This window comes from Numenius arquata, chromosome 4, assembly GCF_964106895.1.
Source record: "Numenius arquata chromosome 4, bNumArq3.hap1.1, whole genome shotgun sequence".
Lineage (NCBI taxonomy): Eukaryota > Metazoa > Chordata > Aves > Charadriiformes > Scolopacidae > Numenius > Numenius arquata.
The window spans coordinates 8094496-8119526 of NC_133579.1; the positions used below are offsets into that span (position 1 = coordinate 8094496).

Here is a 25031-nt window from a genome sequence, read left to right on the forward strand (position 1 = left end):
TTAACCATGGCCTGCATCATCTGCAATCAGCATACCCTTCTGGTTCCACCTTTCACTGACTGCAGGAGGGAAGGGGGTAAATGGCTCTGCAGAGCTTTCGTTTGCAATTGTGACCTAAATGAAACAATCGGGATTGAACCATCAATAACTGCTGAATGTGTCCGATGGGTCTCCCTAGCAACCCCCCTTCACACACGCACACACACACATCTAACAGGCTCCCGAGTTGCCTGTGGAAAAACACACATTGTTAAAATTAAATAATTGCATTTCAAATTGTGTGCGCCTGCTGCCCACACAACTGATTCCACTCAGCTGACAGTTTCATCAGGGCTTCAAAAGTTAAGAATTATTTTTGCTAGATACTGAAATAAGTGACCCCTTATAAGCAGCATGGATGAGGCAGTCACAAATTGTCATGTTGAATGGCGTTATGCTGGCACTGATTTTTTTTTTTTTTATTTTTTTTTTAATGCAAAATCCTTCTGTAAAATTTGAGCGATAGATGCTGCTATTTCTGCACTCTGAGCCAGGCTAAACTGTTAATTACAGTGCAAAGTTTAAATTTGAGATGCATTTCTTTCTTTAAAACACATGTAACCTTCGCTTCTATAAAGCAGAGCATCCCTGCTGGAGGCTTCAGGGAAAACTACTGACACACTCTGGTTCCTTTAAACAGAGAATGCAGTCCCATCATTTCCAATATTTTAATGTCATAAGTCAAGAAAAAAAAAAAAAAAATTCTTTGTATATGGACAGATTCCTGCGTCAATAGAAATTTCTCAGTTTTTGTTCAGCGTCGGCCGCGCGGACAGATGGCTGGTGACAGTTATTACTTGGTGAAGAAACATGAAGGACTTGTTCTCAAGCAAAACATGTGTGTGTGGTGTGCTCTGTGGGTTTCTGCTACGGTGGAAGTCTGTTAATGTATCTGCGTGTGTTCGGCGCCTGGGAGCTCAGTCCAGAGCCAGCAGCGGTTGGGTGTTCTCGCTTTCCCCCTGGTCTTCATGTTTCAGTGTGCCAGCTTCCACCACGGACTGGGACCTGGAAACAAGAAGACACACACGCTAGCGAAGGCTGCTTCAGGAGCACTCACCTTCCTGGGGTCCCTTTGCGTCATTTCTTGATTTTTTGCTTTTGTCCATTTTCATAGAATCACAGAATCACAGAATCGCCTCGGTTGGAAGGGACCTTTAAGATCATCTAGTCCAACCTTAAAAAAAAACAAAAACAAAAACAAAACAAAACAAAAAACAAACAAACAAAAAAAGAAACAAGAAAAGAAAAAAAACAAAACAAAACAAAGAAAAACCCCACCAACACTAAACCATATTACCGAGCACTATGTCAACTCATCTTTTGAACACCTCCAGGGATGGTGCCTCAACCACTTCCCTGGGCAGCCCATTCCAATGCTTGATAACCCTTTCAGTGAAGAAATTTTTCCTAATATCCAATCTGAACCTCCCCTGGCACAACTTGAGACTGTTTCCTCTGGTCCTGTCACCTGTGACTTGGGAGAAAAGACCAACCCCCCCGGCTACACCCTCCTTTCAGGTAGTTGTAGAGAGCGAGAAGGTCTCCCCTCAGCCTCCTCTTCTCTAGACTGAACACTCCCAGCTCCCTCAGCCTCTCCTCATAAAATGGTTTGGGTTTGGAATCATAGAATGGTTAAAGTTGGAAGGGACCTTAAAGATCATCGAGTTCCAACCCCGCTGCCATGGGCAGGGACACCTCCCACTAGAGCAGGTTGCTCAAAGCCCCATCCAGCCTGGCCTTGAACACCTCCAGGGATGGGGCATCCACAACTTCCCTGGGCAACCTGTTCCAGTGTCTCACCACCCTCACAGGAAAGAATTTCTTCCTGAGATCTAATTCAAATCTCTCCTCTTTCAACTTAAAACCATTACCTCTCGTCCTGCTAAAGAGTTCCCTCCCCATCTCTCCTGTAGCCCCTTTAGGTACTAGAAGGGGTTATAAGGTCTCCCCGGAGCCTTCTCTTCTCCAAGCTGAACAACCCAAACTCCCTCAGCCTGTCCTCATAGGAGACATTTTCACCTTTGTGGCTTTGTATCTTTTCTGTGGAATGTGTAAGGAATTTGAGAAGCGTTCATTTGAGTATGAACAGGGATGGGACTCACTGCATGGCTCAAATGCTTTCCAAATATTTGGAAAGTCAACTTTGGAGAGTCATTTATTGACTCTCCATAACGCTGAACACGCTCAGCAGCTTAAAGGCCTGATTTTTAGATACCATGAGATGTATTGATCCTTAACGCCTTCCTAGGCAAAACTGCTTGTGCCACTGCTTCCTGGAATGCTTTGCAGAAGGAAAAAGTCATTTATTTGTACAAGTGCTTGCAGGAGTGAGGCTCAGCTCATGCTTGTTACAAATCTCGAGAAAGACAAGTAGATAATCACATTTTACTGAAGTAGGAGTTTAAGGGGCAGAAGTTTCATGAGTTACCCAAGACCAATGAAGAAGCCAGAATTAATATGACAATGAGGGACCTTCTGGTGTGCCCAGTCCTGCAATTTATCTTTATCTCCTTGTCTACACTTCTGAAGGAGAACTTTATTCAGAGATAGTCCATTTTGAACTCATTTCTGTCTTCAAGGTGGGAAGCATAGTTTAGCCTTTGCTGCTAACAGACAAAAAAAGCCACTCAAGTAAAAAATGAGTAAACACTAGAGAAAGTGGAGCATCATGATTTCTTGCAGTGACAAAACTGAATGAGCTTAAACTAGTGGGAAAAGTTCAAGACTATTGCATTTTCTGAGGTCTGTGTGCTCCACTGTTTGCTCACTGAGTTATGGAAGGGGGAACTGATGAGTTTATTGTTACAGAGATTTGTTATCCTCCATTTTCTCTGGTTTGGGCCAGGAGTTCCCTCCGAGGCCAGAGTGGGCAATGAGCTTTAGAGCAATATCACCCTGTGAATTGGGAACTTTTTCAAAGGTAGGGTTAGAATCATCCAGCCCCAGCATTTGCACAGTATGGTTTTAAAGAGCCAGTTTTCTCATGGATAGCTTTTAGAATTAGGGTTAGCTCTCATTCTCTACAGGATGTGTTTGTAGTTCCCAGTTGTTCATTATGGTAACCTTAGTTTAAGCCTTAGCTATTTCATGATATTAGATATCACCTCTCTTCTGATAAGAATCATTAATAAATTGCATCCTTTTGTACTGCAGCACTTGATCAGAACTGAATATCATGACTGTGAATAACTTGTATGATTATTTTTCTTATGCCTCGAGCTTTCATTAAAGCATAATAAAAAATTTTCATTAAAAAAAAACCTCCAAAGAGAGATTAACAAAAATGGATGCTCAATGGGAAGATTTTATGCCAAGATTTTAAAAGAAAATATATTTGCTCAAATGTTTTCTCTGTGTATTTTCTACAGTAATGTGACACGCATAATGTTTATGACTGCATTTTAATATAGAAAAGCACCTGATTCAGGAGATTATGCAAAATGGTGGTTCTGGTATGTGGCAGGAAAAACTAATCATGTGCCTTTGAAACTGATACAGAATGGATTCAAATCCCAGCATCAACAGGTTTTTATTTTCTTTTCTGGACTACCAGATTACATTTTTATTAAATAGTACCTGATTAATACTTGAGATCCGTGGCAGTATTTGTCAGCACACAGCGGAAAGTTTCTGCTCTCAGTCAAATATCAAAATTCTCACAATTTTGCCTTTTGCAATCACTGCTGATTAGCTCTGCTCTCATCTCATTACACCCAAAACAATTCTTGCTTCTGTAACAGCAAGATGCCGGTTTCTCCCCTGTACTGGTACTCCAATGCGCGCCAGGTTGGGAGCATCATAATCCCAAACTCCGTGTGCGGGTCCCATGCTGTTACTCTTCCCATGGAGCCAAAAGAGCCGGAGCATCAAGTAAACACATTGCAGCCCACCAGAGCTCCACATTCAAGGTGCCAAAAGGTTCAAATGCTCTGCCCAGCCTTTCTAAATAACAGGAAGAGGGGGCCAACTGAGATTTTAGTATCTGCCAAGTTCTGCAGCAACAATCTCTTTCCCTTTTCTGCTAGAAGCTGTTTAGCCCTCTATCCTAAAACAAGCAGTTCAGGCATCTATCTGAAGGACACAGTAGTAATTTGAACGATCATCAGTATTTTCTAAAAGACACTAAAATAAAGCACTTGCTGTTGTGTTTGGATTTCCATTTTCCAAATGCATCAATGTTTTGTTTACTGAAAAAGGTTTTCAGTTTTGTTTTTAACTAAAATTTTATGTAGGAAAAAAAAAAAGAAAATTACTCAATTCTCAACAAGATTCTAAAATCCTTTTTTCATATTCTTCATTTACGGTAAATAGTAAAAATGTAGATGCTCAGAAAAGCATTCTGGCAATATATATCGATGCAGCTCACAACCTAACGTGGTGACTCACCATGAGAGTTATGTTTTGCTGGCCTAGAACATACTGGAATATGTATTCTATAACTATATTTAATGATGGAGAAAAGATGATTTGCAATAGGCTGCTATTGAAAATGCAGAAAGCATTTTCAACTGACTGGTAACTGGATTTTCCAGCTGTAGAAATGAGTATAAGACAAATACTGTTTGACAGAATGCACCCTATATGTTGGTTTCACCTTGCTTTTGTGTATCCAACAAAAATTCAGTTCCAGGAAAGCAGTCGTGTTCTAGGCATGTGCAAGTTTACACATTGTTTAGGGGGGGTTGTATGCTGACTCCAGTATCGAACCTAGGATTAAGACTAGTTTCTGTTTTAAAAGTACTGCTGCCCGTTTTAACTGCATTGACATTTTTTTCGGAGGACATTACAATGATGTTTCAAATTTTTAAGTAGAATCTGATCGTGGCTCTTGGTGTTTGGGTATCTGACTCCACCTGAAGCTGCTATTGAAAAATTAACTGTAGTCAGGCATCAAAGTACTTTTGCCTCAAATAGTCCTTGTAATTGGTATTAAGCTTTGGCCCTGTAAAAGCTGTGGATGCTGTTCTGTCGGTGCTCTATGGCAAGCAAAAGTTCACGGCACCAGAAAGAAACATTTTTATTTTGCTGCCTTTCAAGTCAATGTCCATAGACTTTCCTAGCCCAGTTTCCAAAGCTAGATGACCTTGCTTAGGAGAGCAAAATGAAAACGGAAAGGGAAATGAATTCTCAGTCTCAGACCTGAAGCCTAGATACCATTTGAGCGTGCTCCATTTAAAGCGTCAATCAAACCCCCCGTGGTTGTTTTACTGTTCAGCAAGAGTATTTGGAAGTCTGGAAAGTCAACATTATCCCGCTGTTTCTCCAGCAGGTCAGCCATATATTTCAGATGACAGCACCGCATAGGTATGTACATCAGTATCTAAGAGAGCAGATGGCTTTATGTGTGTGGTCATTTTAATGCAACCACCTCAAATTCAGTCAAAAACCATGTAAGAAGACGGCATGCAGGCCTTCTAGCTCCACTGACTTTGGAAGGCTCTTGTCAGAGACCAGCTGAATCAGCTCACAGCAATCGATGCCTGTTGGGTATCAGTTTTGTTTCCCATAAAAGATAAAATAGCAAAATCCTGCACTGAGCTAACGGTAACTGCCAGCGTATCATGTCATGCTTGCCTTAAAAGATATCTTCCCGTTCTCTGAGCCCTCATTTTATGCTTTTCATCATGGCAATGCTGGCTTGCTGCAGCCCACAGGAGCGAGGACATATTACATTTGTGCTGGGCTTCCTTTGGGGGGTGGGGGGTGTGTGTGTGTGTGTGTGTGGAGAAAGGAGGAGGGTGGCATGGGTTTTTTTCCTCAAATGCCAGAATTTTCAAGCACTCAGCAAAACACCGCAGCCAATCAATCTGACCACATCGTGTGACTCTGTTCATCTACCTCTCACCTCCCATCTGCTCATTTCCCTCTAATTCCCTTCCTGTTTCACCAGCACCTCAGGGCTGTTGTCTCCCAATTATTCCTTCCCTTTACAGAATATAATAAGCATTTTTTTTTTAAAATCACACCCATGAATTTTTGTATTGATGAGATCTGAGGGGCATGTCTTTCCCTGCCCTCCTCCCTCCCCACCAGAGGAGGGTGCAGCACCCCAGCGCGTTCTCTGCAATACACCTCAAGAGTCTGCCTTCATCAGGTGGGAAAACCAAGGGTTCCCCCCCCTTCCCACCCCCGGTATTATAGAAACAATGCAGATGTTCAGGTGTGAAGTAATTGCGGTTAAAGGTACTCTTTTATTATTGAAAGCACTTGAAAATGAAATGCATGGGCAAGGCATCTCGAAAGACGCGCCATGCTCCCGCAGGCGGTGGGGGCAGATGCAGGCAGGCTCTGCTCAGCGGTGCACGGCTCCAGAGCAGAAGCCATGAAGTGTGGCTCTCTGCCCGGGCTAATAAGCTGAAATCTCTTGCTAAGGCAACTCTGAAGCTTCTGCACTTGTGCTGGCTTCATAGCAGCGCCAGGTTGTGCCACAGAGACCCTGGAGGGGCAGCTTTGGAACACCAACCGCAGTGGTTTCGAAGAGATGAAGCAGCATCCATCCGTGTCTAGGGGCACAGCTGAGCGGGTTAAGTGATCCACTGAGGTGGTGACTCAGGGGGCAAAGCAGCATGAAAGCTCCGGCTTAACCTTACTGCCAGCCCAGTGCTCAGCCTGCCGGACAGGCTGCTGCGCTTCCCAAACGAGAGCTGGCTTTGTGGCCACCGTGGCAGCAGTGGCCATCTTTCTCCCTGATGGTTAGCACATCCTGGGCAGTGCCTTGGATGGCACTGGACTCTGGGCACTGCCTTGGCACATCAAAGCCAGGGGTGACCATGGCCCAGGTCTGTGCTTAACTGCATGTGTGAAGAAGTCTCTGTTAGAGCATCTACACTGCTAAAGAGGTGACTGCCACCGAGTGAACCTCAGCACGGGACCTCCTTGTCCTCCCTGTGCTTGGCAGCAATCACAGAATCACAGAATGATGTGGGGTTGGAGGGGACCTTTGGATATCATCTAGTACAACCCCCTGCCAGAGCAGGGTCACCCACAGCAGGCAGGACAGGAACGTGTCCAGGCGGGTTTTGAATGTCTCCAGAGAAGGAGACTCCACCACCTCTCTGGGCAGCCTCTTCCAGGGCGCTGCCACCCTCAAAGTGAAGAAGCTTTTCCGCATGTTCAGATGGAACTTCCTGTGTTCCAGCTTGTGTCCACTGTCACCAGGCACCACTGAGAAGAGCCTGACCCCATCTTATTGACACCCGCCCTTCAGATATTTATAAGCATTGATGAGATCCCCTCTCAGTCTTCTCCAGGCTAACAATCTCCATGCCCTCGCTCTCCTCACAGCTGGCCGCAGCTGCTTCTCCCCACCACAAACCCTGGGCACAGCTCATGGCAGGGTCTGAAGGGATGACACTGCACCGCATTTGTCTCTAACCATGGCCCTGACACCTGTGCACCCTGTCCTGACCTGTCCCTCAGCCCACACCACACCCCAGGGGATGCAGTGTGTCGAGATCTTGCCTTGGTCTCATCCCAAATCCAGGGCAGGGGAAAGGCATGAGTGGGAGCTCGTCCTCTCCGTTTTCTTTCTCTGCTATAGACTGACTCCTCCACACGCTTTTTTCAAATAGAAGGAATAGGAGCACCTGCTTCCAACAGGAGTTCCGGGAAGACCCTTAATCCCCTGGAGTGCAATATGTCGCCTATCAAAAGGTAAGCCTCGTCATGGGGTCAAAAAAGGACTACACTGCAGCAGCAGTCAACACCAATTTACAGCAGATGCAGTGAGAGCTGAAAAGTGTGCAGAATATGATATCATAGAATCATAGAATCACAGAATTGCCTGGGTTGGAAGGTGCCTTTCAGATCATCTAGTCCAACCATCAACCTAACACTGGCAAAAGCCATCACTAAACCATGTTGCTAAGCATCACGTTTACCCGTCTTTTAAATACCTTCAGGGCTGAAGATTCCACTGCTTCCCTGGGAAGCCTTTTCCAATGCTTAATAACCCTTTCAGTGTAAAAATTTTCCCTAATATCCAGTCTAAACCTCCCCTGGTGCAACTTGAGGCCCTTTGCTCTTATCCTGTCACCTGTTACTTACGAGAAAAGACTGACCCCCCACCTCACTACAACCTCCTTTCAGGTATTTGAAAGAAATTCAGGCCATGTAATGAAGAAAATTATTTATATTATATCCAAACAAAAGAAACTCAGGTCAGGTAATGAAGAAAATTTTCTTCTCCCACTTTATGAATATTAAACACACACACATGCACTTGTCATCCCCATTCCCATTTTTCCTGCTCATCCCCCATTTCCTTGCACACCAAACGCTCTTTGTAGTCATTGCTCAGACACTCCAGACCTTTACTCCACCCTCATCTTTCAGTCTGCCTTTTCTGCTCCCATCCCATTGACTCCAGTTCCCAATATCCCAACCATATCTGCCCTTGATTCACAGTCTCTTCGCTTCTGTCTGGCAATAACGGGGAAGATGGAGCCCTGAGAGCAAAGGGTGTAAGTCTTCCTGTTCCCCCATCCTACATCAGAAGTTTCCTGTCCTCAGCAAGAACAGCCCTGCAGAATGAAAGCAACGCTGCAGATGTTCTATTTAGGCTGGAAAATCACACACCGCCCCAGCGGGAAAAGCCAAAATGTAGGTTGCGGGAGCAGCAGCGACTCGACCGGGTGCGTGGGGGCGTTGTGACCCCCACATTGCACCCCAGCCCCAGGAGCACCCACTGTTCTTTCTCAGAGGGCTCCTTCCTCGCTCAGTGCTCAGGGTAGATAGTGCTGAGCTAATAAGTGGCTATTTATTTTGCTTTCTTCTAGTGGTTCAGCATGTGGCTCTGTGACACATTTGCTGCATATTATTCCAAGCCTGCTCTGAAGATAGCCTTTGTTAATTCCCTCCTGAGCTTCTCTGTGGAGTTCATCAATGCAGTACTTGTGTGCCTCATAAATGCTAATTCATTTACTGCCATAGCACGGCTGTGAGGGTTTTTTTTTTTTTTTAATTTCCATTTTGCGTGTGGAGTGCTGAAGTGCAGTGAGAATAGAATCCAAGCATTCCTCTAATGTGGGGTGCCCATTTCCCAGTGCCGGGGGTCTGATTTTGCAGGGGGCTCAGCGTTACGTGACAGCTTGTGTGTTCAAAGCACACGTCCCATTGGTTTCTGCTGCAGGTGAACACTGAATATTTCTGGAAATTAGACCCCAAAGTCTACTGCTTGGCAGGTTGAAAATAAGCAACGTGCAATCTTGCTATCTGTATGAAGGTTGGTTTAAGCGACTGGCCAGGTCGATGCAGGGGCTCAGGGAGAGGTGGAGAGCAGGATCTGCTTCTCCAGGGCTGCACCCACCAGGCTTAACCAAAGGATCAGTCCTGGTCTCCATCAGCCCTCCCACTAAACATCCCCATTTGCTTGCCCACCAAGTGTGCTTCCTAGCCCAGATGTTTCCAGACCTTTGTGCCTGCCTTATCTTTTAGTCCGCCCTGTGGCTCCCATCCCACTGACCCCAGTTCCCAGTAACCCAGCTGGATTCATCACTGAAACCTTATCTCTCCACCGCTCCTGCCAACAGTGGGGAGGATGCAGCTCCGAAAGCATGGGGTGTCAGTCTGCCAAATCCCAGCTCCATGTCTTGCTACAGCCTGGCCCAGTGCAGGGAAAATTGTGATTACAAGTAAAATTTGTAATTACAAAAGCCCTCTGCACCCCGTGGCCTAGACAGGAGATGCGCATTGTGGGCGTTGAACCGTCAACCCAAGCTGAACAAGTTTATTTATTCTGGGAGGCCAAGCTAAAGCATGAGGCAATCCTTGGGGTCATTAAACGCTAAGATTAAATATGGTTCTACAGAGCATGTGTGAATTGCCTTTTCAAAGGCTTGTAACTCAGCCAGATGTAGGTGGATTTTTCACAGGGCAGCAAAAAGACATAAGCGGTGGAAAACCATTTGTTTTATTAAGTGTCATGTCTCTAATCTAAACTACTAAACTTTTGGCAAATTTATAACCGGCTGAAGACATAATTTATAATGCAATATTTTAGGCAGCCTGAGCAGCACGGGTTCTGCCATTCCCACCTCCCGCCTGTGTTTGTGCACCCGTGCACTGGTAGTCGAGTGCTGCAAACGAGTGAAACCCACGCTGTCGACACCCTCAGAGAGCAACCGACGTCCTGCCCTGCCCCAAGGGGACCCCCTGCCCCAAGCTATCCGTCCCTCCTGTCCTCGGTTCAGCCGTAGTTTTGTGACTCTCATCTCCTCCTTGTCTCCTGAGGGTATTCTGCACCGTCCCCCCTGCAGCCTCCCCGGGACCCGCTAATGTGCCAGATCCACCGGCTCCTTTCCATTTCTCTCTGATGTATTAGCAGAATTCCGGTCAAAAGCTATAAAACTGTACAAGAGCTAATAATCTATGTTGCCAGATAATGCGTACATTATGTGATATGCAAGTCCATGGGACACCTGCTTTGCTATCAAGGCATGTCTCATTCGTAACCTGCGTATGGGGGGAAACATTTCTGCAGCAGCATTCAGAAATCCCCCGTTGTTTCAAATAATTCATGATAAAATAGTGAATATCAGCCTTGCACCATAGGTCTCCCATATTTTAACTGGAAGCTTACAAGGAGTATTTCCCTTTTCCCCCAGCACATGTGGAAATGCACCCCAGCTACGAGCAGAGCAACCCAGGTGCCATCCATGGGCAGTGAGAAGCTTTCACACGTTTTCATACTGGTTTTTATTTGCTGGTGTTTTACTACTTCTGCAGTAAATTGGTGCTGACTGTGAACCGGCATAAAACATGACCCATAAAAGCAGAAACATATGGCAAAGGAACATTAAGGTCACACCAAGGATAACAACTAGGAAGGTCTGTCTTGCGCAGCCCAGCTGGGCATATGGAGAAACCGGTCTGAATAAATAAAAACCTTACATAAGTCACCCCCATGAATGGCCCCTTTTGGATCTAAAACTGTTCCAGTCGGCATTAGTGCGTGCCAGTTGTCATACTCTTCCCTCTGGGAGCAGGATCCCACTTCTGAGAGCCAACAATTGGTTTCAGCAACAAGTTCATTTGAAGATCAGTCCTTTTGAAAACGCACACATCAGGGGGCATAATGGCAAGCCCTAATGTGTACTTTAAAATCCTTTCACTCTAATCTAGGACATAAAAATCCACATGTTCTGACTCAACAATGTGGGGCAACGCATTGCAACAGGTTTTTCCACTACATTTTAAAAATGCCTTGTACGGGGGTTTTTGATGAACCACAAGGCAGGTCATTGCATCTTTAGGTGCTCAAGTCATTGAGGGTGAGAGGAAATGGCCTCAAGTTGTGTCAGGGGAGGTTTAGATTGGATGTTAGAAAAAACTTCTTCACCAAAAGGGTTATCAAGCATTGGAAGAGGCTGCCCAGGGAAGTGGTTGAGTCCCCAACCCTGCGGGTTGTAAAGGACATGTAGATGTGGTGCTTGGGGACATAGTTTAATGGTGGACTTGGCAGTGCTAGGTAACAGCTGGACTTGATGATCTTAAGTCATCAACCTAAATCATTCTATGATTCCATGATCCTATAAGTTTCCACTTCACAGCAGGCAAAGGCAATGGTGTCTTGATGCATAAATTGTACATTTTCACAATTAGTGTGCTTGGCTCTACTTTAAAAGTTTTACCCTAACTCTGAAATTCCTGAGTCTCTAACGAGCTTGCCTTGGTGATAGCAATGCTCTTTCAATCCATGTTCTTCTAAGAATAATTTTTAACTCCAAGTTTGATTAAAGTTATCCTTAATTAAAATTTGGTTAAATAAAATTGGTTAAACAGCACAGGTTGTTTGGCCAGAATGTATATGTAGCTGTTAGGTAAAATTTCCTTTCTCTGCAGGGCAGTTTTAAATTGCACTAGGCTTTCAGACCTGCTTGCGCTGGCAGCAGGTTAAAAGCAAGCGCTCTTTTGATGCCTGGGAGGGCAGAGAAGGAACATTCAGCTCCCAGGCTGTGCTTGGTGACCGCACAGTGAACAAGCAAAGGCAGAGAACGGTCTTTGTCGCTTGGGCTGAAGATCAAGTTCAGACATCAAGAAGTGACCCAGATGCAGCTGCAGAAAAGCAGATCTTGTAAAGAAAAGCAAGTCACAGGGAGGCAATGTGCTACTGCAGGTTACTTGCTGCTGCTGGACCCAAGTGTAAGAGCAGGGTGACAGTGGGGAAAAAGGAAACTCTTCAAAGAACTGAGCTCCTTCACATCTTCCCCAGTCACTGAATCCATCTCTCCAACTGGGGATGCTCTCTCACTGAGGTTAGGTACCCAAATAGCTGCAGATGTGCTTCTCCCACGCTGGCTGGCCAAAAGGCTATGCCCTGTTGGTGCAGTGATATGTTGAGAGCAGCCTCTGATTCTTTAACTGCTAGGCTTAACCATCCACCATAACTATTCATTACCCTGCACACCCAGATAAAACCTCCAGCTGTTCCCAAAAACAAGGGCTCGTCAACAAAAGCCAGCACAAGTGCCTCAGGCAAACGCTTTGCTTTTCTGCCGGCTCCCCGTTGACTAAAGCAACCCAAAGCCCCTTCCTGACCATCGGGGCTGGCAGAAGGTTTGGCCACAGCTGAGAGGGAGGGGATTTTCTTCCCCGTGCTCCAAATTTTCACACTGTTTACACTGCGCTCAAATCCCACAGCTGGTAAGTGACAGGCTCCCCGCATGGATGCAGGTGGTTCGGGAGAGGTGGTCCAGGACAGGGGAAGTGTCTGTTGCTGTTGCTGCTCCCAGGATTATCAATTGGATGCGGCCAAACTCTCGGACTGAACTGACTTTGCTATCACCGTATTAATGCTGGTTTGCATGTTTATTACCTTGCCCATTTCAAACCGCACTGAGCTGAATCTTAATAAACAGATAGATTCTGAATGGATTTCTGCTATTGTCGCTTTTTTTTTTTTTTTTTTTTCCTCTCTCCCCTGGCCATTAAGGCTCATTATGTGGAGTCATCAGCTGTTTTGGTTTGCTTCCCATCTGTTCATACAGTGCTTGGGTTCTGGGATTTTTCCCAGGGTGTAAGATAATAGTGCAGATGGGAGTGCAATTTCCACTGTTTTGATTTTGCCCCAGTGGGGCTTCGTGTGGCCACTGGTGGAAAAATGACAATTGCAATGGTTTTGATTAAAGATTTTCCATATTACAAGAACTTGTCAAATCTCAAGATTTTCAAGATCATATTGCTAAATAGAGCTAGTGGCAGTTTTTTTCAAAGAGATTTTCGGTCCTTTCCCCATCTACACCACCTCCATTCTCTGAAGTAAATGAGGACTCTTTATCAAGAACAAATCTTTTGCAATTTCAAGTCACAAGAAAAAACAGCTCTGCCTGTGGCTGGGGAGAAGATCACATCCTGGTCCCATTGCTGTTAAGGGGAGCAGAAATTGGAAACTAATGAGACTTTGAAGGGCAAGCCTAGTCTCCTGTGACCACTGGTAGCCACCTCACATCAGACCTTTCACTCATGTATCAATTAGGTTGTCATATTGACCAGCTCTTTCAGTAACTCAGTAGCAAACCTACTCTAATTTGCAGCCAAGGTATACTTTGGTCAGCTTATACCCATTTGATCTCATGCCTAAGTTGTCCTCTTTCTCAAATACCCATTCTCTCCCCCCAGTTTTTATTCCCTCCTGTATTTGTAGAGAACAATCATACCTATTTCAACCTTTGCTCTGCGAGGAGGAACAAACCACTATCTTCCATAGTTTCTTGAGGAAAAAATTTGCTCTCAGCTCTCCTCACCCCGCTCACAACTCTCAGGTGAACTTATTTCAGTTTATGTGCATCTGCCCTGGTGATGGGAGCCAAAGCACTGCTGTCAGTCCTGAAGCCAATGTAGATGAACCAGCTCCAGCTCCACTCCCTCCCAGTGCTGCTTGGTGCCACATCTTCTCCTGGTCTGCATTTTTAGATCTATTTTAATTTTCAGGTGATGACTTCAGTTTGGTCTCAGGCACATCTTGAAAATGCCCTCTTTCTGCATTCATTTTGTAACATAGATTAAGTGGCTACAAAAGTATTTTGGTCCGTTATTGTCTGATTCCATTTCCTGGCATTTTTCTTTCAGACCTATTATTCCTATTTTGATTTCTCAGCATCTGAAAATTGCTAGACATTATATTTGGAGTAGGTTGTGCCCAGGGTGAGCCTCTCTCTAGGTGTGGGATGGCAGTACTACATTTCACAGGGCCATTGCTCTGTGGTGACAGTGTGAGGCTCCAAGTTATTCCAGCAGCACTGAGGTCCAAGATCGAGAAAGCTTTAACACAGCCCTGACCCAGTGGCAGCTCTAGGGAGTATGTGCTTGTTCGGCTTCACAGCAAGAAGCCACAGAGCCAGGAGGGACAACCCGCAACCCTGCACCTTGCACCCAGCAGGACATCCATCTCCCATAAGCACTGCCTTCCTCTGAAGCTAATTACTGGGCAGGTAAACCTGCAATGATATCTGGGAAGTCAGAGAGGAAAACACCCATAATTGTTCAGCAAGGTTTTTCATCCTTAAACTACAGAAATCCAAGAAGGTTCAGTCTTCATATACTTACCCCTTTCAGAGGAATGTATGTGATAAAGAAATGCTCAGCCACATTTTTTGTTAAACCCAACTTTTCAGAATAGAAACGCTTACGAAATTATTGTGTTTACTCAGGAGTTTAAAGATTTTTACACTGTGAGTAGGGGACGAGGCGAGAGATTTTTAGTGGAAGTGCAAAATTGCTTTAATAAAGGAAAAAATGCTATGGCAATTCTGAGGGAATTATGTTTAAGATGAAGACTAATGCTAGGAGATCACCTATGCCTGGTGTAAACCTCCCTGGAGTATCCAGGCATCTCAGCCATGGCCTGACACTCTCATTGTGTTAGAGATCTATGAACCTAAAGAGGTGAGGAGGGGGGATATATAAAGACAGGTAATGGCTGGTGGAATTCTGTAGACCTTTTCAGAGGCCTTAGATATAAATGTGGTCTAATAAATCTAATAAAGCACACAATTATGCTTTCTAAGCGTAGGCTTTTACCTCAAGTTAGGCCAAAACATAATTTCAGAGGAAGAATACTCCAAGCACTCATAGGGGAAAATCTGTCGAAGCAGTGAACTTTTCACCTCTAACAGCTAGTAATGACCACGGGGTACAAGATCAGATGGTTCACTTAACCGTCGAGTAACGAAATTAGGCTAAAAGTTAGATCTAGTCTGCCTAGGGGCAACATGACAAATTAGATTCATCCATTCGCCATATTTGTATTAATGCACTTTTGTATTAGTGAACAGATTATAAAAGAAGGCTTTGCCTTGAGGCAGGGTTTTCTGGCACCGAACTAATTTTCAAGCTGAGGTTCTCCCCTGAGGGCAGGGTAAGACCCTCCCTTCTTTGCAGCCGAGGACCTGATCCTCAGCAAAGATTTACCTGTGAACAGCTCTTAACACTCGGGAGCTTTAAAAGCTGCAGATTTCTTTCTATAAAGCTACATAAATTGTACGCTTTCGATATATGTTATAATTATAATGGCATATTTAGTTAGCATCTTTCTAAAATCATTCAGTGTGTTCCACCGATAAAATTTAAAACAAAAAAATAAAATTAAAAAAAAAGGCCGGTTTAAAATCAGTTATCTGGGTCAGGCTCTGTAAAACTCGTGCTGGCTCCCAGCCTGGGCTGGCAGTCAGTAGTGAGAACTGCTGACTATGCAGATGGCCACCTCTCCTCATGCCGTGGCTGCCGCAACCCTGCAAAGGCTCGTAGCCCTGCGGTCTCCCAGCCCCGTGAGACGTGGGACTCACAGCGTTCAATGTCGGTTGTACGTGTGAGTGTTTCCAGCACCAGGCTTCACTTCGCAGCTGCAGCATCACAGCATCCCTCTGACCTGGGAGGGAGCTGCGAATCAAGAATGCATTTCTTTCTTCCTCTGAAGATGAAAGACTTTTAAAATTAATTGCATGGCATTATGGCTTGTCTGTAGTGTCAGCTTTGATTCTGCTGTGACAAAATGATGGCCGCTCCCTGTCACACAGAGTGACGCCGCGTTTGTGAGCACTGCACTCATCAAGTGGCAGCAGAAAGTGGAAACATCACTGGGAGCTGCATGGAAAGCAGTTTCACGGAGCGTGGTGCGGAGGGGGAGACAAGTGCAGATGTTACACTCCCGCAAGGGAGCCAGCCCAACCACCACTCCCTGCAGCCGGTGTTGGCTCTGCTGGGCAACCCACCACCCTGTGCCAGGTATCCAACCCTCCTCGCCCATCCCAGCAATCAGTGCAAATTACAGAGGGTGATACCCTCCAGAGGTGTAATTTAAAGCATTCAGAGCTGAATGCACAACCACTAGATCTAAAATCAGAGACCTTAAAAGAGCAGCTCTGCTGCCTTAGCAGGGCTGGATGGGGAAAGATGAAGCAGAAGCAGCGGGAGGAGACTAACCCATCTTCCCTTTAGAGGGCAGTGGTGCTCATCGTACAAAAACTGCATTTCCGAGGAGGTAAAACCCTTACTGTTATCAACTGGGGTCAGCAGCACCACAGCAGCAGCAAGGAATAGGAACCAGCACTGACGTGATGCTGCCGGCCGCACTATGCCGTGCAGAACAGCATCTGATTCTGATATACTTTCTGTAATGCTCTGTGCAGGGGCTCATTAATTTCCCCTTGTTTTCCTTCACAGTAATCAGATGAGTAATTACGGTTTCATAGAGAGGCTTCTTTTCTCCCGCCACACCATGAACACAGTCCAGGGTGAAGCTCTCCTTTCCATCAACGTTTGCCAAGCTACAGCCTCTCTCCGAGCCAGACGAGCCCTTCCTGCTAGATTTATGCCAAACCATGCTGGAAAGCCAAATAAGAGATGATTTCGAAGGCTGTACTAACCTTTTCATGGGTTTGGGCGAGGCCTCCCGCTCCAGGTTGGAGGACGCGTGCTTGACGTGCATGGCGTTGTAGGAGGTGTGGGTGTACTCGTTTTCGTCGCTGTAGTCGGGACCGAGTAACGTTCGAGCCCACGTCCCCATGTCGTACGGAGGCAGGGTCCCCCCGAATTCCGAGGGCAGGCATTCAGGGTGTATTAGCTGGTGGAGGCTATTCAGGTTGTTCCCATGAAGAAAGATCTTTTAACAAAATAAAAAGAAAGTTCAAAGTCGCCATCGATTCCTTGCTTCATTAAGTACAATAATACCAGCACTAATGAGGTGTGGAGCATCGTTCGTTGACGCTGCAGTTTCAGGTGGGAATTTCTGAAGCACTCAGGGCTGGCCTGGGCGGGCAGGAGGAGGGGGGGAAATTAGCTTTGGGGTGTGCAGCTGTAGAATTAGGCTGTCACTATAAACACTTCTGAAAATCCTGATTCACTTACTTTCAGCACGTGACACTTCCGCTTTCTTAAGTACCAGATCAGGCAACGTGCAAGTCAGGAATAACAACTGATTATTGCTACTAGAAGAGGACATAGGCTTGTATGAAGAGCGGTGAGAAGGAAAGGGAGATAGTGCAGCTTACTGAAAGAAGATGTGAAGGTCCTCAACGTCTGAGAGGGTAACCCAGCCCTGCAGCTCAGGACTGATGTTTCCCAGGGGTCTGTGTCACCACTTTGCACTGCTTTGGCAACATTTGTCTTTCTAATCCCTCTCTGCTTTCAGGCTGGTAATATCTTTGTCCTGCCTGGTCAGAGACACCCCAGGGTAGGCTCTGGAGCCTTCTGAGAGATGATCCGGTGGTTGTTTGATAGACTGCAGAGGAAAAATGGCCAACATGACTGCAGGACCACAGTTCACATGGATTTCTCTTCTGCAGTGTGAGCAAACAGCCTTCAGGCATGGGCATTTTCTGTAGAAACAAGCGAGTTACCACCACGTGAAAACAGTCAACTTGCTGAAGGAACAAAATAGGAAATTTTACTCTCACAAAAAAGGGTTGAGCTGCAGTTACCCTCACTGCAGGTGACCTCAGCCTGGTCTGATAATCCCTCTACGTTGCTAATTCTCTCTATCCCTCAGCGTGTCCCATTAAAATATATCCACACTTTGTTAGTGATAACAGCTTTCTGGTCCCTGGCTGAGTTATTGATTCAATCCAGACCATTGCAAACTCTAAGTTTTAATAACAGAGCAATTCTCTGAGGCTATATGAAAAATGCAGAGAGAAAAAGAAGGAAGAAAAGAAAGCAGGCAGCTACTCAGCTGCTCCAGCTCTGCAGCTTCCTATCCCCCCACCCCAGCCCCGTCTAATTACCCTTTTCCTTGTCTTGTCTTTGAGGAACGGTTTGATTAGCGTGTACAGGGCATGGATGTACCAGGGCTGGTTGACAAAATGGACTCCTCCAAAACGGGCAGGAAAGCTGTCCTACAGAAAGAAAGGAAAGGAAGGCAGTTAATAGATGCAGTGCTTTAGTCAGGCAGTCAATAGGATGAAAGTCAGAGGACGAAGTCTGTCTCTTTCCATCTGCAAACAAGCACTGGGCTTGCTGGGAGGGGGGGCAGGAGGGAGATGGAAAAAGAAAGATGCCTGGAAACGTTTGCATCAGTTGCCTCTGTTAGCAGACGCAGTCCCTTCTCCCCTCCACGCACTAACGCATCAATTGCTGATGATTTAAAGTAGGCTCTCCAGCCACTCCGCCTGAACATTTTTTAACTCCATCAGGGCGTCCGACTTGGCTGGGATGGGAAGCGAGAGGGGGCCGATGAGCACCGCTCCCTCGAGGGGAAGCTTTCCTAATTTCTCATTGTGCGGCGCAAGGCAAGCCCTGCCGGTTCCCACGCACATCGCTGCACACAGCTCACCTTTTCACCCTCCGGCCTCCCAGCCTCACCCCCCCCCACCCCCCAACCCCCCCGACACCCCGGCTAAAATCATCATTACAATGGCTGACCTTTCGGGGTGAGCGAGCAGCAGCGTATTATGGGGAGGAGGATGGGTGGGAAAAACGCTGATAAGTGAAGGTGTAGGGAGAGCGCACCATGACGGCACCATGGAAACTGCCGGAGCCCGGCGCTGGCTGCCAGGCTGTGCACAAACACCCTGGGCATTAGCATGCAGGTAGCGTCCCGCCGGGGAGGTGTTTGCTATAGCGTCCTGCTCCGCTCAGCCGGCGTGGCTTAATGAAAGAGGAGGTTGCTGGCATGCCTTTAAAGGTTATTGTATATTGTGATGGCTGTTTTGTACCTACGCTCTCATCTAACAAAATGTCAGTCAGCCAGGGAAGAGCCTAGGATTTTTTCGCAGCGCATAAATAGTGGGAGAACGGCAGCTCCTGCGGGAAAATAGGCTTCCAGCGAGAGGAGAGGTGCCCGTCTCTCCCTCGTGAAGGGAGATCCTGGTGAAGCCGTCCTTATCCCACCTCTGTCCCTAACCCCTACAGCTCAGCGTGTAAAGACAGAGAATAATCAGGTCTCTTCCTTCAGGGCTTAGGCTTCTGGACCCAGGCAGGTTTACTCCCCCCACAATTAGCATGGGGTATCCTGGGGCTTTCTCTCACCTTCCTCCGGAGCATCAGAGATTGAGCACAGCTGGTGAGGGTATGGGGTGGGTTTGTGAGATGATACGGAAAATCCCCTTACACCTGCTTGATATAGCTTCTGTGCCGCTTCAAGGTCTAACGGTTTCCCAGATCGAGCACCAAGTAGGCATCCCACCACCTCTCACCACCCAGGTCAGATTGGCAGGACTCTCAACGCTCTTTAGCGCTGGCCATGGATTGCCCTGGCAGTCATCTTAAACCATACTTGGGTCATGATTATGAGTGTCCACAAGCATTAAGCGATACCTTTTTCTTTTGCTATACAGTAGTATAAGCAGCTTACACTTCAGTTTACCTGGGCATGTTTAGTTTGGAGAAGAGGAAGCTGAGGGGGGACCTCATTTCCCGCTACAACTACCTCAAAGGAGGTTGTAGAGAGGTGGGTGTTGGACTCTTCTCCTAAGTGAATAATGACAGGACCAGGGGAAATGGTCTGAAGTTGCGGCAGGGGAGGTTTAGATCAGATATCAGGAAGAATTACTTTACTGAGAGAGTGGTCAGGCACTGGCACAGCCTGCCCAGGGAGGTGGTGGAGTCGCCATCCCTGGAGGTATTTAAGAAACGTGTAGACATGGCACTTCAGGGCATGCTCTAGTGCCCGAGATTGTTGGTTTGTGTCTGTTTGTGGGTGGGTGTGGTGTGTGGTTGTGGGCATTTGTTTTGTGTGGGTTTTGGTTTTGGTGTTGGTTGTTGGTTTTTTGGGGGTTTTGGGGGGGGGGGTTTGGGTTTTGTTTTGTTTTGGTTTTTTTTGGTTGGTTGGTTGGTTTGGTTTTTTTTGTTGGTTGGACTTGATGATCTTAAAGGTCCCTTCCAACCAAGAAGATTCTGTGATGATTCTGTAATTCTGTGAAATCATTATAGATCTCAATATTGGACACCGTGCAAGACTAGTGAGTGGTCAGGCCAGCACACAGGGGGCCAAGCAGTGTAACAGAACAAGCGATTCCATTTTAAGTCGCAGAAAACTATGAGCTGAGGTTTTTAAGAATGGCACACGCTCTATTGAGGTGTTCACTCACTATGAAGATGACTGCATTTCCATCACTGCTGGAATATTTGTTAGAGTTTAGGGACACAGCTCTGGCATGAACCGTTGCAGTGCTGCAGGTTGCAGTGACTTCATCTGGGCTGTGCTGAGAAACAGCTGCAGAGAATCTGAGCCCACCCAGAAAAAACATTGACCAAATAGAAGTGTGAAGCCCAGAGCGATTTTCTACCCTATCTAAAATTGGGGGTTAGAGCAGACCAGAGCCAAAAATGCCCTTCTCATGCAAAATTCACATATTCAGCTGCTTTCCTCCCACATGGGAATGAAAATTTGAAGATTTGAAACTTTTCACAGACTATTCTAAAAAAAAAGAGCATTAAGAAATATTGGAATGTTCCATATTTGCCTTTTTTTTTTTTTTTTTTTTGTAATTGTATATTTGTCAAGGCAGCTGCCATCCCACAAGCTGTATCGCTAAGGCAGAAGTTCTGGACTCCTTTGCTCTTTGGGGCTAAGCTGCCACAGCCATTGCAGGTTGCACCGTAGCAGCACAGCTCAGTGTAGAAGACACAGTCTGAGTTTGAAGCAAAGGACAGCAAAGAAATGAGAGATGGGAGGCAGGGGAATAACTTCAAGACACAGAAATTTATACTGGCCTGAAAAAGAAAAATTGTTTTCTCTTCTCACTGGAATGCACGGATGATATTAATCACAATCTTCAGTGAGACGGAATTCATTTCCAAGGGGGAATGTGGTTTATTTTAGGACATGTTGACCAGCTCTAATGATACCACATTACCTGGAAAGGTCTGAATGCTGAAAATTATAGGAACTAGACAGAGGTTTAAACTGGAAAAGGTCGACTAAGGAGAAGGATGTAATTTCCTATATAGAAGATGAACTTTATGTCCACCCAACATAGACTGTTGAGTCCATAAACTAGATTCTGTCTGGTAGATCAGTAGATTGTTACAGGAAAGCCCCTCACATAACAGTTTTATTTATAGGCAATTGCTTTCTTTTCCTTCTGAAGGTACACCTGAAAATGCACAAAGACCCTTGAAAAGGCAGCATGATGGCCAGGAAAAAAACAATAACCAAAGAACATTTTTTTTTGTGCGTAACTCTCTGCTAATTTTTGTTCCTTACTCTGTGAAGCACAATAAGCTCAATTTGACCTTCATCCCTCAGTCCACCTGCATTTGTAAGGCTGTCAATTAGAACAAGGACAAAGACATAATTTTTTTTTTTTTTTTTTTTTTTTTTTAAGCCAAAGAAATTTGATATGGGAATCATCCAGACACTGTTTGGAACCGCAACATACCAATTTTGCAGAAGTCCCTAATTAGAGCAGAGCTGTCTTGGAAAGAAAAGCTCCCGTCTGGAGGTCTGCCTTGCGCAGTTCCAGGAAGATGTATGAGACCTTTCCCACACCCCACTTAGTGTCTCTGCTGCTTTCCCTGGGGCAAGGTGAAAGTAGCTGAAATTGATTTTCTGCTGGAGAGCTTTTGCTTTTAGGAATTCTCTTTTGATTTCTCATGTCTTGTGATTCCTTGGGAAGGTGTATTTGATAATGAGGTACATTTTTTGGAGCCTACTGTGAAAAGGACCCTGGGATCATGAAGCCTGTTCTTAACCTGATTCCTTGTTAAAAATACCCAATCCTGAGTTTATGCCATTTTATTCCAATGGCATAAGTAAAAGATAACACGCAGGAATGAGTCTAATTATTTGTGGGCACTCCTGTCATTTTATCTGAAAACCAGGCTGGACTTATTAATATGTTGGTCAGACGTGAATAAATACATCCAACCCAGTGCTAATCTAGCTAACTTGCTACTCAGCAGTAGCAGGGAAGAAACAGTGAAAAGACTCCAGATACGGGCTTGGCCAGTGACCTCACTCCAGACTCAGACCAGGTCTTTTTCGCTGGGACCCGAAGTGAACTAAAACAAGGAATATCTCTAACTGTGCTGCGGTGGCACCTTTCCCAAACTGTAAAGGCAAACCTAGAGAGGCAAAACTGTTCAAACGCAGGGTTTTAGTTGTTCCTGTTGATTGAATGAAACTGGTGCCAAAGATGGGACTTTTCCTTTGCCTGATTTGTCTTTTTTTAATTTTACATTTTTTTTTTCTTTTACTGTTTTCAGTTATTCCCCTCTGCATCATCCCCAAAGAAAAGAAAGAAATGAACAGCTGAGTGCCACAGTGGAGCTGCCCCAGACACCCCAAAATCCATACAGGCCTCGATACATCTTTCATTTCAGATGGGAGAAGTGTCTCCAAGCTTGCAGATGGGAGGAAAACATTACGGAGATCATTGTTTCCCTTCTCAGCTCAGACTTCCTGTGCAGGGAAATTTCTGAATCGAAACGAGTCTGGGACTGAAAACCCTCAGTACATAATGTTCCACTAAATAGCTCAGGAGAGATAGCTATGAAGTGAATGAGAGAGAATTTTTCACTATTTCTGCCTGTTCTTGCCTTCATGACATCTATTTCTTTTGGCATGAGTTTGCAACAAAAACCTTTTACTCTTTTGTTGTTCTGAACTGCTTGAAAGCTAAAAATCAAGATGATCTTCCAGCATCTCCTCACACCAAAGTGTGGCAGAAAAGCAGAACAATCTTTGGAATACCAATATCAGGAATAAATCCAACATGATGCTCAGAGCCAATCCTTTCGAACTGCATGAATTGGCTTCATAGACCAATGACCTGAGCTCAAAAACTAAATTACAGCATATTTCTAGGTTACAGAACACCAGAATTTTGTGACACAAATATTTTCAAAATCCTTTCATAACTTCTACCCCTCGCAATCAGAAAAGCAAACACACATCCTCCCATCCAAATGCACTTTAATCTCGACCATACTTGCCAGTTTACTGCAAATCAAAATATAATCCCCTTTGAAAGAAAATAATTTTCCTTAGATTCAGGAAGATTTAAATCACAAACAATACTGTTTAAACCTAAAGGTCATTTAAACTGGGGATAAAACCAGCATCTTCATGCCTGTGCACTTACATAATCAGTCCCAGCAGTGGATTAAAGCTCCCACAGACCGTATTAATAGTTCAGGAAGATTTTATTAATAGTTCGGTGATAGTTTCTCCACAGAGAGTTTCCGCGAGTGTGTGATTTTAATGGATTGGCACGGTAAGGGAAGGGGGCTTCCCGCCCTCCAGCTCTGGATCCAGATTCAGCCTCTGAAACAGCGACAGTGGTTGAAAGTTATTGTTGTCCCCCCGATTTTATGACTTTGTCAGATATTGGCTAGGTCGTGTCCATCAAAAACACGTTCCTGAGCGCATTTGAATGAATGCCACTTAACGCCCTTGGTGCTGAGAGAGCACACGGCTTATAGGACGTGCTAGGAGAGAAGGTAAAGTGTGTCCCCCCCCATCACTGCAGCTTCAGCTTCGAATTTTAACGCAGCTCCCGAGAGGTGAATGCTTAGTTCGGGAAATCCCGCGGGCAGGAGGTGGTGGGAGGCAGTGGTGGGGCTGGGGGCCGCAGGGACCCCGGGACCGGGCTGTTCCCGCGCCTCTCCAAGCTGTCCCTGGGGTTGCGGGAGCCAGCGTGGCTCCCACTTGCCTGCCGAGGTGCCTGCTGTGAGCCCGGGCACGTTTCAAATCTCCATCTGGACACGTTGCTCATCTTTCCCTTATCTCTTTTTGCTCCCTTGTGTTTTTGAAGAGACAGGAATGCAAAATTAATGTTGCCGGTGGCAATAATTGCAAACTCGTTTGCTTCTACCTTGGCATGCCCTCGGAGTATGCAGGGTTTGGAAATAGCTACAGAGTAGGGAAAAACCATTAAAAAAAAAAAGACATTAGTGGTAGCAATGTGGCAATGTTGACCTGCTCGAATATGACTGTAAAAAGAATTCTTGCAATTGGAAAGAACTCATTGATTTGGGGTAAGCTGTGACTGTAACTGCTCACACCGAAACGCTCTCTTTTCTCTGAATCATACAGCGGCAAAGGACTGGAGCAAAATCACAGGAAAATATGAGTGCTTGGTTTATTTTTACACTGCATACCCACATATGTAGATGAGAACACTCTGAAGTACTGCTGTCAGGGAAATGGAACTGAAAAATGAACATTGGGATGCATTCTCCCAGACATTTTTCATTATGTTTGTTATCTCTCCCGCTACCCTCAATAACTTTTAAAACTCAGTCAGTTGCAGAGGGTTTCTCCCAGGCATTACTGCACATTAGTGAGGTCCTACAGAGCATCTGTTCATGGGTGTTGGCAGATGGCACCAATAAATCAGGTTACAGAACACAGATTTGCTCAGTAAACTTTGATTTGTCCTGATAGAATCATGCTGTCATATCATCTGGTCTAACAAAATAACTTGTAACCTTGGGGCAAAAGGGTGATTTCTTCACTACCTTTTTGCAAGAAGCCCTTTGCTGGACCAGCTCAGAATAATTCAGGAACAGAAAATTTCCCAGAAGCAGTGACTCCACTGGATTAACACCATAGC

At 45.5% G+C, this 25031-nt stretch overlaps 1 protein-coding gene across 1 annotated transcript in view; it reads right to left on the bottom strand.

Annotated features, from left to right (window-relative positions):
- Positions 1-694: 694 nt before the first annotated feature.
- CLVS1 (clavesin 1) overlaps positions 695-25031 on the bottom strand; it is a 93034-nt gene continuing 68697 nt past the window's right edge. Inside the window, exons 3-5 of the mRNA XM_074146233.1 lie at positions 18258-18368; positions 16902-17137; positions 695-1044 (exon numbers count right to left, since the gene is read on the bottom strand). Of these exons, the coding sequence (XP_074002334.1) occupies positions 957-1044; positions 16902-17137; positions 18258-18368 (435 nt within the window). The 3' untranslated portion in view covers positions 695-956. The remainder of the gene's footprint in view (positions 1045-16901; positions 17138-18257; positions 18369-25031) is intronic.